At 40.3% G+C, this 14036-nt stretch overlaps 1 protein-coding gene across 2 annotated transcripts; it reads right to left on the reverse strand.

The window, feature by feature from the left end:
- Positions 1-440: 440 nt before the first annotated feature.
- On the reverse strand, positions 441-9965 carry ELF3 (E74 like ETS transcription factor 3). Of its 2 annotated transcripts, none has more exons than XM_087929269.1 (9): positions 9863-9965; positions 7977-8147; positions 6643-6864; positions 5797-5874; positions 5567-5689; positions 5149-5241; positions 3734-3832; positions 2692-2887; positions 441-1576 (listed from the first exon to the last, which is right to left on the reverse strand). In XM_087929269.1, the coding sequence occupies exons 1-9, from the start codon at positions 9948-9950 to the stop codon at positions 1465-1467; spliced, it is 1182 nt and encodes a 393-aa protein (XP_087785395.1). In that variant the 5' UTR covers positions 9951-9965; the 3' UTR covers positions 441-1464. The 2 variants fall into 2 exon arrangements, with proteins under 2 accessions (XP_087785395.1, XP_026568722.1); XM_026712937.2 differs by having other exon boundaries at positions 9781-9914.
- Positions 9966-14036: the final 4071 nt, after the last annotated feature.

Here is a 14036-nt window from a genome sequence, read left to right on the forward strand (position 1 = left end):
GAATGGGCTATCAATACTGCTTGTTGTTACACTGGGGGAAAGAATTAGGTCATTGGAAACCAAATTGAAAGTTAATGGAACCTGAATTGTTTACCTTATCGCATGTTTTATTCAGAAAGCAAAAATTAATTATTGCAATATGGATGCCTCCCTCTAAAGAACTAACTTTTTTCAAAGAGATTCCTTCCAGCTATGTTGGACTACAATGCTCATAGTTCTCAAGTAAATTGATCACTGTATGTTTCCTCAGGTTAAGAAAGGGTAATCTAAAATATCCAAACAAATAAAGAATCCTTAAACGGACACCTTTCTTAACTGTCAATAGTAAAAAATAAGCTTTCCTTTTCCTTTCTGTTCTATCCCAAGAAAAATCCAATGTCGGTTCTTCACTGCTCCCCCTGGTGATGCACATATATCAATTATCAAGCAGCACACAAGAATTAAAAACCAATGATTTATTGGTTAATTATTATTAAAAAGCAGGAGGCCAGTACATCACACAGGGCTCTCCTGGAGACACCAATGAACAGATGCAAACATCTTAAAAACTCTTTTTGATTTCAAAATAAAGATTTTTTTTATTTGTTCAGCCCAGCTGAATATTAGCAACAATAATCATCAGTTTTTGAAAAAAGCCCAGGACTTCCTGATACAATCACACAAACTTAGTTGTGAAAAAAATAGATATCTATGTACATTATATAAACACACACACACACATATATATAACATATAAATTAAGAGCAAGAAGAAGCTATTCATAGAAAGTTGTAGCACTTTCTAGGGAAAAAAGTTCTTCCTTTCTAGACACACATGTACTCAATCAGCTGGAGAAGAGTCAGATCGGTGGCTACTAAACCTTGCTCTTTGGATTATGTGAAATCCATAATGATCTCAGGTTTACTGTTCCAATTTTCTGCCTGTTAAACAGGACCATTTGCTGGTAAACAGTCAGTTGCTGGATGGGAAGCTACATGTCCACCTGGCTTTCCAAAGTGTCTATCAGGCTTATCAGCAACAGTATCAGAACAGTGTCTCTGTTTCCCACAAATAGCTGTCCACAGCATTCACCTTCAATCTGCAGATTACTTGATGTTTTGGGAATTGCCCTCCAGGAATAGCCAAGAACAGCCTGTTCCTTCTGCCTCGATGAGCTTTGCGCAGTCTTAGACAGCCGAAGGCATTGTAATCCTAATTCAGAGTTGGAGGCTGCCAAATTCCAATTGCAACAAAATAATAACGGTTCACAATAACCTACTTGAGCCAAAATATCAGCCGTAATTGGTTGAACGCCCTTCTGAGAGCCAGCATACACGCTTTGCCCCATGTAGGGCAGGAGTTTTAACACACTGCTTCAGACAGCAGTTTAATAGTTCTGGGCCCGTGACAATCCATTATCCTCAGAGGTGGGCCTCCAAGTAAGAGCGGGCCAACTTCAAGTCCATGTGAGGCTCTTGTAGCTGTTTAGCTCTGGTCTTGCACCTCTTCCTCCTTCCAACCACTGGAGTTTTTCCCAAACTTGTACACAAGTCTCCGGCCATCCACACGTTCCAGAATTTCCCGTTTGTAGTAATACCTGAGAGAAGAGATAGTAAAGGCTTTAAAAAGGAGCCCCAAGGATTACCCCTCCTCTTTCCACCACCACCACCACCCCCCAAAAAAATCAAGGCCAAATTCTTTAAAGTGTTTTATAATGGATGTTGATTTGAGTCAAGTTTCCATAATCTATATGCTTGGAATTTGTTATTACATAAATTGCAATTTTTGGTAACCAGAAGTCGTACTTTTGTTTTCTTTAATTTTGACTGGGGAGAGGTATATGACCGAGACACCAGCAGAGAACATAGGACTTGGATTTCTGTCCCTTTCCCCAAAGTTTGGGGTCATTTTTTAAAAATGATAATAGATGTGCTCAGCTGATCTAAGGATTAATAGATGTAGCTTCCCACCCCATTTTGAGGGTCTGAATAGCTGTAATCATAAAAAAGGGAGTCCTACCACAACAGCATCTGCTCATATATTTACCCTGTTGCCTCTTCATTCTATCCCCTTACTATGAATTGTAGTGCTTATTTTTGTCAGCTTTGTTGATGTTTTTATCTCAGGCAGATTGTATTACAGGTAGTCCTCCACTTACAACACTTCTTTTAATTCAAAGTTGTGATGGCACTGGAAAAAAAGTGACTTACAACCGTTTTTCACACTTATGGCTGTCGCAGTATTCCCACGATTATGTCATCAAAATTCAGATGCTTGGCAACTGATTCATATTTATGGTGTTTGCAATGTCCTGGGATCATCTGATCACCTTTTGGGACCTTCTGACAAGAAAAATCACTGGGGGCGCCAGATTCATTTAACAACTAGGTTACTAACTTTAAAACTGCAGTGATTCATTTAACAACTATGGCAAGAAAGGTCTTTAAATGGGGGAGATTCACTTAAGAACTGTCTCACTTAACAACAAAAAATTTCAATTGCGGTTGTAAGTTGAGGACTATTTTTGTAGACCTTTTAACAAAATGTTAATGAGCTATTGATCTTTGAGTTTTAGGAAATTGTTTGCTTTTAGTTTCTTTTGATTCTCTTTTAATTTTTTAATATAATTAATATATCCTTGGCAGTGTGACAGGACCTTATTACAATTATGAAGATTATTGATCAGTATATAAAAAAAATAACGATAGATACCTCATGGCACGGCTGAGTTTCTCATAGGTCATGCTACTATTTTTTTTCTTTTGTCCCCACAGCTGGGCTACAGCCTCTGATCTCAGGAATTTGAAAATGCCTTCTCGACGGTCTTCCCACTTCAGCAAACCCTCATTCAGCTCAGGATGAATTAGGATGTCCCGAATGAATTCCCACAGGTGGATCCCTCTTGGTGCTGGTTAAGAAAAAGGAAACAAGACAGGTAAATCATTTGTCCAAATGATACTGCAAGCAGGAAAGGTTCCCAAACTGGGCATAAAAGATTATACACTAGGGCAGGGGGGTCAAACTCAAGGCCCAGGGACTGGATCTAGCCCACAGGGTCACCTGGGAAACAACAAAGAACCAGCCCGTGGTGCCTCTGCCAATGAATGGGGTCCCAAGCTCTGTTTTTGGCTGCAACGGCCTCCTGCAACCTACTGCAAGCAGAAACAAAGCTTGGGAGGGCTGTTGGCAGGAGGCCATCACAGCCCACCCCAGCCTCATGAGGTAAAACACAACTCTGATGTGGTGCTCAATGTAGTTTGACACCCCTGCACTAGGACTATGGAATAATTGTATACGAAAATGGAAAATGTGTGTCTGAGAAACTTCTATACCTCCAAGGAGACAAAAGATAATCAGAAAACTGAGATGATTTAAATCAGTTTGTAAGACAAGGAACTATAATGCAAAATGACATAATTCAAGCATTGTGCAGTTGATCAGTGTTTACATTCCTTGTCTCACTCTGACATATCTGGCAAGCATACAGTCTTGTACAGGCAAGCATCAATAAAGTTACTGTGCTTCTGCATCTGTCTTAATGGACCAAATAAGTGAGCTGCCTTGGAACTTCAAGATATGGCAGTTGTAGGGCCAATATATGTAAGTCAAGCAAGATAGCAAGATTTTAATATTATCTCCTTATTGCACTAAACAGCATATAATCTGAGCAAGAAGTGGATGGACAAATTTGGATTGCATTCACTAGCCAGATATCATGAACATCCTGCCCATATATTGTACAATATATACTTACAGTGTTTGTTCTTTTTAGTCTCAAGGCAATCTCTGCTGTCCTTGCTGATCTTTCGTGGTCGTCCCCTTTTCCTTTTCTTGAGATCTTCTTTCTTAGATTCTGGACATGTAAGGGGGGGAAAAGACACACTTGAAAACTTTTTGCCCCAATATTTTACATCCCTACAACTACCATATGTGAACTTGAAAGTCCAAGCATGTTCCCTAGAAGACAGTATGGCAAAACAGTATGTACCCAGCATAAATCGGAGAGATCAAGTCCTGATCCCTTGCCCCATTATAACATCCTGGCCAACTGGTTTGTTTACCCTTGGGTAAACAGAATGTGTATGTTTATTCAGAGTCAACATGTCAGCTACAATGTAAACAGAGCTTATTTCTAGACAGGAGCAATGGGGGGGGGGTTAAAGTTTTTAAAAGGTTAAAATAATGGCCACACATTTGAAAGGGATGTGGTTTTCATCATATGGTCATGGCCGCCATCTTTTTCTAAACCAACGTTTTCCATCCAGATAATCTAAGAATATGGTACAAGTCTCTTAGCTTCTAGCAATCATGGTTTCCATTATTCTATTCTCTTTAACTGATAAGAAGGTGTTTGATTAAGTTTTTCTGCTTTCAAAAAAAATTCTACTCTACATTTCTTTAAAATGGAATTGCAATAGAATCCTCTAAAACCAGAAAGCATTCGATCAACTTCTAGGTCAATTGCTCTCTTATTATAAACAGAACAGAGTTGGAAGGGACAACATGAGAAGAACTAGAAAGCAATTATATGTAACTTTCTCTTAAAACAGAAACCTTCAATAAAAGCTGCAGTCTTTGATGTTTCAGAGGTTACAAATGAGGAAACTATATTCTTTTCTCCTTTAGGCAGATTGCTCATTTAAAATTAAACCAGCATTCTCCATCCAAAGACAGCAAGCTATGGGCCTCCATATTGCTTTTCTCCAAATTAAAAAGGGCAACCAATGCCTCATTCTAAGTTCAAAAACAAAACCAAGCAAATAGCCCTTATTCAGATTTTGCTTTTGATTTTAAATGCTTCTGCTCAAAATTTATGAGGAAATCTTCTCTCATATCTAAATATAGCAATGGTATGTTATTTCTGTTCACACAATAATGAAAGAGTAGACTCTGAATATGCATAATTTACTCTATTACTTTTCACAGATATTCAGTTCTAACATTTTATAGGAGGAATTAAGCTGTTGGACATCTATGATTCTATTTATTTGTTCTCTTCATATTTGTTTTATGCCATCCTCTATTGTCTACTCTTCCTGTCCTTTTGTCTTCCTCCTCTCTAGTTTGTCTTTGAAGATGCCAGCCATTATACTGGCAAAATAGGTAGCAATAAAAGCATTTATGCAAGCATATCTGAAATCCTGTGGATCAGCTTGAGTCTTAACTCACCATCAGAAAATTTGTAGTGCTTTATGTCTATGGGATCAAGATCTAGATCACTTCCACCGGAGTCCTGAGATTGAGGGCTCTGAGACATTGTCCCTGGGGAGAAAGGAAAGTAAATTAGAATCTCTACTAGCTCTGGAAATGAAGCATGATTGTCAAATGTTCTGGGTCCTGAGGATTTATTTACTTATTCAAAAGACGTATTTTACTATTACTCCCCTTCTAGAACTTAGATATTTCTTAGATATTAGGTACAAATATCCCCCCACCCCCATAAGAAAAACCGTTAATAGATTGCAATCTGTTTAAATGAGTGAATGTGATGGGAAGTTGAATCTACAGTATTAAGGCCAAAAGGCTTCCTGTGTCAGCTCAGGCAAAGGAGGCAAAGGACATCAACAGTTTGGGAAACATACGGTACCTGCTAGAGATGCCGAGCTGTCTGGTGACATGGCTCCAGAGATGTAGCCAAGATCTGGCTGTGAAAAAATGGTTGCTAATTTCATTTCCTCCAGATAGTCCTGACTGCAGGAGTTCCCCAATTCTACAAAGAGAGAGAAAGAGAGGGTTAATCACATTCATAAAAACAGATATGAACAGATGTAACAGGGAACCATTACAAGACAGAGCAGCCATTCATTATTCTCTCACCTAAATGACTGGATTCCAGAAGGGCCTCCTGGGATACATCATCAGTCCTCAGCACTGACATGATCCAGCCAAGTTCATCTGAAACAGACACAAAAAGGGTGTGGGAAAGAAAAATATGTTATTTCTGAATTATAAACACAGTACTTCTCCCTTGTTCATCCAGAAATAAAAAAGTTGCATGATTTTCGTTATAGGGAAGTTAAATAAAATAGGGGCAGTGTTTTTCTGGAAATTTAGATTTGCTCCTGATAAATAATGATTAATAGGAGATAGGTACCGTACCAGGCATTTTATTCTTGTAGATGACTAATTTCTGCCTTCTGGACTGTTTCACTTTTCATTGTAATATGTTGCCCTTGCAGTAATGCAACTTGCTCTCACTTCACACTTGAAGTTTCCCTCCCTCCTGCTATGTATAGCATGAAAAAGTTTTAATTTTTCAAATCTAAGGATGGGGAGGAGGGCCAGACACCAGGGTGAAGTCAATAAGAAAAGGTAGCAATCTCTACTAGTCCAGAATAAATTCACAGCCACTTCTCTTCCAAAAGAATATCCTGCTTCAGGGAAATCGATTGGTTTAATATAGGACACTAATCCATTATGAGATTTGTTATGTTTTGTAAATAATGGTTTATGGCTTAATGTGATGTTCAGTCATGTGTTAAGAACCCACAATTCAGCAAATCTTAATTTACACTGAGGTGTGGACATTGTCATTTAGTTTTACACTTAACAACCCACCTCATTTTCTCAATTGTTGTATTTCTGCCTCACAAAATGGGGAGTAGAGGGGAGGAATGTCAATGCATTTCTGCCTTGAAAGGAGAGGGGGACAGCAACACGTACCAGTTTCATGCAAGCGGTCGTATAACTCATCCCCAAGGGGCCCAAAGATAAGTCCCAGCTGATCCCGTGTGTATTGGCAAAGGGTGTAGCCATCCATGTTGCAGCAAGAGAAATCTATGGCACTGGCATCATACTTGTTCTTCTCCACATGATAGCTGATCCACTCCAGCACCTGAGACCTGCTCCAGCTGTGTGGCATCTCACCAAACCATGTTGGCTTTCCTGAGAATGGGAGAAGGGAGAGGTGAGCGGGGGGAGGAGGGAGAGCCAAGAGTGGGTTTAGTTGAGCAGGTGATTGCTTTGTTAGTGCCAGCCCAGCCCCTGGAACACTGCTGCCTGAGCTACACAGGGTGCGGCCAGTTCATTTACGCACAGGATTTATCTTGCTTAGTCACTGTGGTTGGGTTAACACGTACACCTGTCACCTGTTCCCTTATCTCTGAACATGCCCCTCCCAGCTGGAATGAGGTCATTTAGGGCAGCAACTTCTCAGCTTCTCTGTGCAGCCAGCCATGCCTCCATTAGAATACTGTACATAATCAACTGCCCCAGTATCGGTGGCGCTGTTCAGTGCTCCAGTGGCCTTTGACTTATACAAGGCTTTTCACTGGCAGGAAAAGCAGTACAGGTAGTCCTTGACTTATAACCGTTCATTTAGTGACCATTCACAACGATGCTGAAAAAAGTGACTTACGACTGTTTTTCACCGTTACGACCTTTGCAGCATCTCTATGATCGTATGGTCAAAATTCAGATGCTTGACAACTGGTTCATAATTGTGACCGTTGTTGTGTCCCAAGGTCATGTGATTATCTTTTGCAACCTTCTGACAGGCAAAATCAATGGGGAAGCCAGATTCACTTAACAACCGGTTTACTAACTTATCAATGGCAGCAATTCACTTAACAACTGAAGAAAGAAAGTTTGTAAAAATGGGGCAAAACCCACTTAACAACAGAAATTTTGGGCTCAATTGTGGTCGTAAGTCGAGGACTACCTGTATAGAGATATTACGACTGGCCTTTTGGCTCTGCAAGGTTTTAAGCCAGCCTTCCCCAACCTGTTGCCCTCCAAATCACCATCATAATTTGTATAGAACGTGACAAAGATTCAAAGCATTTCAACACATTAACCTAGCAATGGTTAAAGAGCTTATTCAAATTCCCCAAGTAAAGGGTGCAGTGCTTTGCATTAAAATCCATTGGCTACCGAAACGTATGCCTCCAAGGCCAGTAAAACAGAATTCCAAAATCTGTTCTGGATATAAGATGCCCTCTTTTCTTCTTTTACTCAGTTGCCCACTATCCTTGCACCATCTGATTATGGACAACTACCTGTTGTCTCAGTTGCCATGTTTGCGTTACTCAGAACAAGAGATAGGTTGTCATCTTCGACAAGGTGGGTTAGCAGATCAGGGTCTGGTGGGGCCTCCTCTGGCTGGTACATGGCACTGATATAATTAGAGATGAGGTTGCTGATTTCACAAGATCCCGCCATGGAATTTTCTGTCAGAAAATTGAAACTGTTAGATTTGGACCGAAATGGAGAGCGCAATAAGCATGGGGGAGAATGAATCACCTGTATTTTTCCCCTCTTCTTTAACATTTTGCATAGATATGTTTTGCAATAGTATCTATCTTCTGGCTCCTGGTTCTTCTTCATATTTTCTGCAGTCTTTCAAGGCCTTGCATTGTCTCACCCAAACTAATGCCCTCTAGATAAGATTGGCCACAATGCCCATCATACTGCAATTCTAAATGACCGGAACTTCTACTCAAGGAATTTTAGAAATCACCAAGTATGGAACAGCTACCCTAATGGGCAGGATCTTTCCAGAAATATCCAAATGAAAGCCTTCTCGCAGAGGTCTCTCAACAAATCCAAACTCTCATTTTACCAGTGTTTTCACTTTTTTTATTGGAGAAGCCACAGAAATAACTTTACACTTGCATTCCATCCCATTTCCATCCCTGATCTTTGGATTTGGCTAATACAGCAACAACATAAAAGAGGGGCGGGAAAGCAATTATCACTTCAAAAGTTCTTTAGTAATATGAATTTTTCCTAGATAGAGATCCCTTTACCTTTGCACGCGCGCACACACACACACACACACACACTTTTAGCCCACACTCCATGAAAAATAACCTTTAAGCATGGTCCCTGTTTTGTTATCAGACAACATACATTCAACAATCCTCTTATCAAATTTAAATAATTCTCCATTTATCTGAGAAAAGGTTCTGATTTCTTAGAAATGGATGATTTCTTGAACTTTGCTCACTTCAATTTAAATTTTCAGGCATTATCATTTATCACTTGCTGACCCTTCTCCCACCCTTCATCTTGCTTATAAACTTTAAAAGTTCCAGGTCAGATGGGAGCCCTGTCCCTTTAGATCTGTCAAAATTGAAAATACATCAAATATAGAAGAAAATTGCCAGAGAAACCAGCCACAGCCTATCCTCCCTTTGCCAGAAAATTGCAAATTGCTTGATGGTTGTGCTGTCCAGCCAGTGGACAGCACAACAGTATAATACTAAACCACTAGATATTGTTCTGGATGCTTCTGAACCTAACCATCCAAAGATATTGTGCAGCTATTCCATCATTGCTGTCACTCCACCACCACCATCACCACAAAAAAAAAAAAAAGAAAAAGAAAAAGAAAAAAAATAGTGGGAAAACACAGGAGTGTTACCAGGCAAAGGTTTAAACTCTATCTCTCCCTTCCAGTACATTTCCAGGAATCAAGAGAGGCTGATGATTGGGGGGCGGGGGGGGGGGTCTTGCCTGAAAGCATCATCTGAGTCCATAGAAACAGAAAAACTGACTGTCTGGAGCAGGACAAAAGCTTCTTTGATCATGCATTTTGGTTCTACCGCCAGGCAATCAGATGCATACACTGGTAAGCTCATGAACTGATCATACGCTCAGTATCTTCTCTAAAGCCTGTGGAATAGGGCAGGGCTCTGTACATATATAGGCATCAAATAAAGAACTAAATAAATTGCACTTCAGATGCTGCCACAACATCCTGAACAAGAACGGAATTGAATACCGAGCAGACGCAGCTATTCTACATCCATCCTTCTGTTCACCCACAAAACGAATATACTGTCTTCCTTTTGTACCTACCAGGCAGGTGCTGCTGCAGCGGTTAATCCACACAGTAGTCGGCTAAAAAGGTAGCAGAGAGTGTTCAGTTGCTCCTGCTCACCTGTGCCCTGGTATTTGTGATCCCCTCCTGTGTATAACTCAGCCCCTCCCCATCGCTGGGCCTTTATAGGGCGCCTCTCCTGTAACATGATCTCCGCCTCTAGGGGAATTCCAAGCACAGGTACTCAACTCCCGCCTAGGGAATTTGCATATTGTGCCACCTGGGTCAATGCCAGCTTACCTTGCCGGGAAATCTGGGCAGATAGTTTAATCATTACCAGAGAAGCCCTGGCAGGGCCTATGCCAGTTTCACTCAGGACGATGTTTTTCTACCTTTCCTATCACTTGTGTTTGTTTGCCCATCGGCATAGTAAAACACCCTTCCCCTGCTAAGAATAGAGCTATATAAATGGTTGGATTGGGGCAGCTACCTCCTGCCACTCCATTGGAGGGTATTAGGTAGGGTTTGAAGGGGACAGACACACCATTATAGATCAGGAATGGCCAAAATTCATACATGAAGGTGGCTCACAAGGCTATGTCTCCTATGTAAGAACCACTAGCAATCAAATGCTGAAGTCAAAGTTTTTCCAGCATACTAAGCAACACTTATGTCCTCTGGTGTGCTGCTTTCCACGAGAAATCTGGCTTCTTGGTTAGGGACACAGCAACACTTCATCAGTGCCAAGGATGGAATTATAGGTACATTTACCTGGAAATAACTCCAATGGAGTATATGACTAAACTGATTTTAAGTTAGCTATATATAGAATTAGGGCATGCTTTTTACTGGAAATCATGTGATTTCAGTAAGTTGAAACTAAATCCCATTCCTATGCTATCAGTACCCTTGGGTATGATTATTTAATGAGATTGCAAGTGCCAATGACCCCCAAGAGGCCTTACTTCCTAACAGATGTTGTCACAAGTCTGAATTGAGTTCATGCTGGATTTCTAACCACTATATTGCCCCACATCCATATTATTCAAGAAGAAAAAAGGAAGTAGTTTAATATGAAAGACATTTGTGCCACTGTAGGAGACAAATCAAATATCTATCTGTAGGAAGAGGTAAAATCCAGAGAAATAGGTTTGTGTAATTAGTTGTAACATATATAAAAGCAACTGATACGGCATTATAATATACTGCAGCACTGAGTTATTCCAAATGAAATGACTTTTTATCTGCTCTGAACTAAGCAGGATTAGATCTAGTTAGTTTTTGAACAGAAGATTGCGGAGGTGAACAAAAATATCCTAAAGAAGGCAGTTTCAAACCACTTCTACATTAATGTCAGAAAAATGATTGGATATGTCCATGATGTCACCGGCTAGCAAGATCAACCTGAGGAAGATTTTATTCGATTAGAGCCATCTACGCCATCGAAAACCAAATAGAGGTGAGGTTTGTGGACTTCCCAGAGAGATTAGCTTGCCCCCTACATGGTTGGAAACAGGAAGTAGAATTAAATGTGGAGGGTTTCTGATTCAGCACAGCTCACCCCATAAACATAAGAAGAGAAGCTGGGAGAATAACTTGGTGTTTATTCTTTGCTGTACCACTGCCCCCTTCTGTCACCACAAGAAGACTGCAGACAAGACTGCAGAATGTTTTTTTCCAAGTGACATAAGGAAGCTTTTAGCCTGCACTGCCTTGTACAGTCAAGCTAGGAAATGTGGGAGAAGTTTTTTTGAAATTGATAAAAAATACTTTCTCCAGGGGTCTCCAACCTCGGCAACTTTAAGACTGGTGGACTTCAACTCCCAGAGTTCCTCAGCCAACTGGCTGAGGAACTCTGGGAGTTGAAGTCCACCAGTCTTAAAGTTGCCAAGGTTGGAGACCCATGTAATTTCAAATTGACCTAACAAGTTAGAGATGGGCAGTTAAATATTCCTTGTAAAAAGAACCAAACTTCACTGAATTTTGGAGGATTAATTCCCTTTGTAGGTGGACTTATCTCCCAGCTGGGTGAGATTGTGATAAGCTGGATAAGGGTCTTGTCACCGAAAGCTGGGTATTAATGGGCAAACTCTGCATTCATAGTAGCTACGGTTTGGTGGAAACGGAGACAGCCCACCAACTTGCCTAGCTGGCTGAGCCACTGGCAATGCACACGCCACACCCTATTGACGTCAAGTGGAGAATGTTGCTTGGCAAGAGGGTTGTCCCAGTGCTCTGGTGCCACTGCGCAGGCAACAGGTCAGACAGGGCAGCTCTTCCACCTGATTCTTAACAAAACATTCTTAACAAAAGTGATAAGTGAAACAGATATATCTCTGCTGATCCCTAGGCAGTTCCTTTTGGATTAAAGGCAAGAAGATGTTAACTTCTCTATCACGTTAAACCTCATGACTGGATCACCAGGTTATGGTTATGGTAGAGGGCGTGCATAAGCGCACCAATCGTGCCTACTATCCCTCTCCTATTGTTTTTTTATTTTTCTTATAAGTATCTATCTCATGTATTCAAAACTATATTTATTCTTATACCTGTATCTTGTAAGCGATTGACAAATCAAATAAATACTAAATACTAAATTAAAAAAAATACTAAATACCTCAGGTTATGATTTACCTCAGGGGGTCTCCAACCCTGGCAGCTTTAAGCCCAGCAAACTTCAACTCCCAGAATTCCCCAGTCAGGTGGCTGGGGAATTTTGGGAGTTGAAATTCGCCAGGCTTAAAGTTGCCAGGGTTGGAGACCCCGGTTTACCTGGTGGGATGTGGGACTTTGGCAGCTCCGTATAGAAAACAAATATGAATTACCTAGATAGTTTAATGCCATGAGGGGAAACACTTTATTCTGGGAGTTGAAGTCCACCAGGCTTAAAGTTGCCAAGGTTGGAAACTCCTGATTCACCTGGCGGGATGTGGGACATTGGCAGTGCCATATAATAAACAAACATGAATTACCTAGATAGTTTAATGCTATGAGGGGAAACAATCTCTTGACTTAGTCTAGGTCATGATGATTGAGTCAAAGGAATCACATGGGTGAGCAGGAGGGGTTAATATATTTTATACTAAACACAGATAGTCCTCAATGTACAAGCACAATTGAACTGAAAATTTATGTTGCTAAGTGAGATAGTTGTTAAATGACTTTGGCCCCATTTTACAACCTTTCTTACTACAGTTGTTAAGTGATTCACTGCACTTGTTAATAACAGAGTTGTTAGGTGAATCAGGCTTCCCCATTGACTTTGATTGTCAGAAGGTCGCCAACGGTGATCACATGATCCTGGGACATGGCAACCGGCATAAATATGACCCAGTTGCCAAGCATCTGAATTTGATCTCATGACCATGGGGATGTTGCAATGGTCATAAGTGTGAAACATGGCTATGTCCCTTTTTTCAGTGCCATTGTAACTTCAAATGGTTACTAAACGAACTATTGTTAAGTCAAGGACTACCTGTATGATCTAGTGATATCCATGCATCCAGCATAAACCTAATTTTGGCTGATGGAAGATTTTATTAATAATGAAATTAATGAATAATGCAAATCTTTGGATTTGCAAAAACTGTTAACTTCATCTCCTGCTTTATTTCTGCTTTCTTGGCAATGAAAGCAATACATCTATGTCCATATATACATATTGCTTGTTTTGTCATCTTCCTTTTCCTGGGCATCAGTGATTAGAATGTAAATTTGAGTTACCAGCATATTAAACTGCAAAGTCAAATTTAAATTATTTGCTCATTGACTGCACTGTAGCAAAGTTTACCTTCATCAAAAGGTACCAATGTACCAATATTGTTTCTGAGTATGCAAGCATGCTGTTTCTTTGTTTTCATGTCCCAAAGTGACCTTCTGATTGAAAGTGTCCAGGCCATCTCCGTTTACTGATGCCTAAGATGTCAATCTGTAGTTAATTCATTCCACCGTTTACTGTGTTGAGTTTTTCCCGTATTGATGCTTCTTATATTCCATCTCCCTATGTAATTCTGTCTTTGCAGACTCACATTTTCTTTTCTTCCATGGCAAAATCAGCAACTAGGTGTCCCGAAGGCCTTTATCTAATCACATCATAAACATGATTAGTATGCAAGATCCTCAATTCTTTTTTAGTAGCATGTTGAATGCCACTCAAACTGAGGGGTCCATTATTTAGCACTATATCATCAATTGCTTTATACTGCCTATCCGGGTAGCCTTCTTGGTAAAATATAGTTTACCATCGCTTTCTCCTGAGCAGAATGAAATGGTGTGTTTGCAATTATCATTAAAA

The sequence above is a fragment of the Pseudonaja textilis genome, chromosome 3 (assembly GCF_049901715.1).
Source record: "Pseudonaja textilis isolate UNSWEBS1 chromosome 3, rPseTex1.2, whole genome shotgun sequence".
NCBI lineage: Eukaryota > Metazoa > Chordata > Lepidosauria > Squamata > Elapidae > Pseudonaja > Pseudonaja textilis.